This window comes from Corvus brachyrhynchos, unplaced genomic scaffold (assembly GCF_000691975.1).
Source record: "Corvus brachyrhynchos isolate BGI_N302 unplaced genomic scaffold, ASM69197v1 scaffold4, whole genome shotgun sequence".
NCBI classification, from domain to species: domain Eukaryota; kingdom Metazoa; phylum Chordata; class Aves; order Passeriformes; family Corvidae; genus Corvus; species Corvus brachyrhynchos.
The window spans coordinates 7,390,936-7,394,638 of NW_008237878.1; the positions used below are offsets into that span (position 1 = coordinate 7,390,936).

The 3,703-nt window shown below is 41.7% G+C and overlaps 1 protein-coding gene across 1 annotated transcript in view; it reads right to left on the reverse strand.

The window, feature by feature from the left end:
* The window catches only part of XPC (XPC complex subunit, DNA damage recognition and repair factor), an 8,740-nt gene extending 5,506 nt beyond the window's left edge, over positions 1–3,234 (reverse strand). The window contains exons 1-9 of the mRNA XM_017732537.1: positions 3,020–3,234; positions 2,693–2,829; positions 2,282–2,405; positions 1,696–1,780; positions 1,050–1,207; positions 719–839; positions 442–531; position 332; positions 1–7 (exon numbers count right to left, since the gene is read on the reverse strand). The exon at positions 1–7 is cut by the window's left edge and continues 922 nt beyond it. Of these exons, the coding sequence (XP_017588026.1) occupies positions 1–7; position 332; positions 442–531; positions 719–839; positions 1,050–1,207; positions 1,696–1,780; positions 2,282–2,405; positions 2,693–2,801 (695 nt within the window). The 5' untranslated portion in view covers positions 2,802–2,829; positions 3,020–3,234. The remainder of the gene's footprint in view (positions 8–331; positions 333–441; positions 532–718; positions 840–1,049; positions 1,208–1,695; positions 1,781–2,281; positions 2,406–2,692; positions 2,830–3,019) is intronic.
* Positions 3,235–3,703: the final 469 nt, after the last annotated feature.

The following is a 3,703-nucleotide window of genomic DNA, read 5'->3' on the forward strand; positions in this document are numbered from 1 at the left end:
TCTTTCCCTGCAAAGACACAGGCTAGGTCACTTTTATCACTGCAGCTAAGAATATGGTTAAAAAAAAAAAAAAAAAGACTGAAATGAGCCCAAGGTTCATGCAGACCAAAGGCTGGCAGGCAGTCAATTCATGTCTCAGGGACTTGGAAAACTTCAGGCAACTGGCTGAAGAGAGGTGTACTCATGCAGCAAGAGTTGCTGTCTAAGTTTTAAAGAAATGTAAACCCACTGAAACATTAAGAAATCTTTGCTGAAACACAGAAATGAGTGGCTTTTCTTAAAGAAGAAAATAAAAATTAAGGGTGTGCATTTCCTGCAATGTAGAGAGAACCCTGGTTCCCGCAGTAAGCGATTCACTGCAAGTTGTAACAGCCAGAAAGTTTTTTTAATCCTACTAAATCAGTAACCTATTCCCTATTCCACACAAACAACAAAAACTACCTTTGGTCTTGTCTCCTTGAGAGGAATAGGCTGAAAAGACAGCACGAGGCGACACAGCAGCTGTAATGCTCGCAGAATAATTAAAAATATCTGCAAAACAGTTTAAATTCAATAATTTAATCACAGGAGCTCTCCAGATAAAAATACAAGAAAATAAAAAGCTACAGAATCACTTAATCACTGATCTGCTTTCTTCAAATCCACCCTCCCACCACTTTGTGTATGACCTGACACACAACATCCACACTCACCAACCCAGTACTTCCCAGTCTCTTACATGAACCAGCTCCTCATCATCCTGTGCAGCATAGATGGCAAACCTCCTCTCCAGTGTTGACTGAAGGGGCTCTCCTTTTTCAGTGGAAAGCTCATCATTGACAGTGAAGGTTCCAACAAACCTGAAATACAAGACACTTGCTTACTGTCCAGTGTTTGTGACTGTATTCTTAAACTTCAGAGTTCACCCTCTCCTTCTGTAAAAAAGACAGCCTCTCACCCTTGTATATAAAATCCAAAAAACCACAGAAAATTGTTAAGTTACAGTTACCCCTCTCCCTGAACCGTAGCTCTACATTCTATGTGACAGCATGATCAGAAGAGAGTTTTACCATTTCACCAAGTTGGAAAGGTAAACGAGGCCCATGTGGCCTGCGGGCACTTGGGTGAAGCGGGCGGGGACGATGGACAGACCAACCGCGAGGAGATCTGGCTGGCTGCAGATCCTGTTCCTATAGAAACCATTTGCTAACAAACACAGCAGGTGAACCTGAGACAGAAAAGTTTAAAAGTGAGTTCACAAGAGATTTTCCTTATTGGAACTACTGTCCATGGTAAAGACAAGGAATACTTCACTGCTCCTTTTAACTGAGACAGGCAACACTGAAGCCTCCCAAGCATTCACAGTGCTGTCTTCAGAAGACAGTAAAGCACTGAAGTCCTTGCAAATGTCTCCTGCTCTACATGACTGACAGTTTAACTGTGACAGAATGAGAAGATATCCCTCCACTAAGAAATATACATCCTACTCACACAGGCTTTGAGTTAGAATTTTACTAACACAGGCACTGGTGTTTCCAACTCACAGTTTAGGAGGAATCTTAACAAGCATCTGTCAGGACTACAGCCTCTCTGGTTTTTTCACTTCTAGCCATGGCCCCGTGTTATTTGATAAAAATTAGCTCCTTTTGATTACAAATCAGTTCAGACATCTTTATGCTCAGTTTCTTCTCTGCCATGGTTCCCTGTGACAAATACCTTATGTGTGTCCTCACGAACCTCCTTGCTGAAACGTTTCATCATTCTCCGAAGGTACATCTCAAACTCAGCTTTTCTTTTTTCTCTGCAGATTACAAAAGAAACGGATGTTGTGGGATTTCTGTGGACCTGCCTTTCTAGATTCCTGAACTGGGTCAGCTCACGAACAGAACCCATCCCAGACAATCTTCTGTGCACACTTAAGGAAAGGTTTAGTGACTGGCTATGTGAACAGGCTGTTATGATTTTGCAGTAACACAGTGCCATTCACCCACAGCTCTCCTTGCAGAGATCTACTGCTGTCCCTTCACAGGAAATGGAGATAGTAAAACACAGTGAAGTTACACACTTGATTTTCAAGGAAGCTGAAAAACCTCCTCAATTCCTGCCAACTTACACTGAAGATTTTTGGTAGAATTGTCAGTATGTAAACTGTTCTTCATCCCACAACCCTGCAACATTCCAACTCAATGGTCTGCATCAAGTGGGCATTTTGAACCAGAACACAGCAAGTCAATGACAGTCAAGACTTATGGTATTTTTAACTTCAGCCTTTTCCAGACCTCCACCACCTCCTTGTTCTTACCTCCTCTCTCTTTTCTTCATCTGCTCTGGGGTTTCAATCTCAATCTCAACGGGATTTCTTGGCAGCCCCACTGATGGAAGAACAGCAGCTTCTTCTAACTTATCTGTAGCAGGTTCCTGGAGTTCTGGAAAAATAAAATATTACTAAATTATAAGTAAACATGGAATAGATTCCCATGGAGGACTGATGATGAGATCCTTCTGAAATGTTCTAAAGTGTTTCCTTCTGAAGTGTTCAAACAACCTTTAAACAGAACATCTCCATTAACTACCAGTTCCTGGATCTCCCATAACACTGTGTGTGCTAAGTTATTTCAAATAACTGTGGGATGCTGGTTGCCTGCTGTTGAAGAATCATTGTGATACACAAGCTCTTAAAAAGTGCTTAAAATGAATATTGTGCAATTGTTACCTTCCACATCCTCCCATTCATCTTCACTTTCATCATCATCATCATCATCACCACCATCATCAGTATTGTCTTCATCCATCTCTTTTTTAACAGGAGATTCTGTCTTCATTTCCTTCTGAGGACACTTCAGTGAGTCACTGTTAAAATCATCAAAACATACCATCACCATGAAATGCAGGCGCTTGTTTATCAAATACTAAAAATAGGGAAATAAATGAAGCGTGACCTCTGCATCAGTAACAACACACTGAGTAACTGACAATCAAACCACACAAAGAAGTAAGATGAAGAAAAAGCTCCACAGACTTGAATGATAAATAAATTTACCTGCATGTTTCCTCTTTGATACAATTCTCTTTATTCCTACCATTTCTTTTACTTTCTTTTATTTGTGATTTTGCCTCTTTTTGTTTTGAAGGTTTGGAAGTTTTTGCTGAGTTGGAAACTCCAGTATCACAATCTTCTTCCTTTTTACTAGCTGGAGCCTTTGAGTTCTTCTTTACACTGGGTTTTTTCTTTTCAAAATCATCTGCATGTGACAAAAGAAATGAATGTTATTAAACTAATGTTAGAGAATGGAGTTTCATCGCCATGTGAAACAACACCTCCACGGATTTCATTAGAGGCAGCTACAGAAGAATGTGGGCACTGACAATGCTGAGCATGTCACTGTTTATAAATAGGGAAGATTTGAACAGCGAGACTTGAGGAAAATACTCATGTAACTCACAGAAATGACTTAAAGATTCCTATAGTCCTACCGAAGGGATCGGCGGAAAACCAAGCATTGTGCTTGCCACTCACAACAACTTATTACCACGTGAAACTGCTCTGGAGAGCGCGGCCGAGATAAAACAACCCCGCATGGACTCGCTCAGCCTTTGTCGGCGTCACACACGGGTTTAACGCCCGGGATTTGGGGCACTGATCCCACCGCCGATAACACAGCCGATAGCACAGCCGATAACGCCGCCGGTAACCATCCCCTCCAGCCCCGCGCGGCCGTCCTTA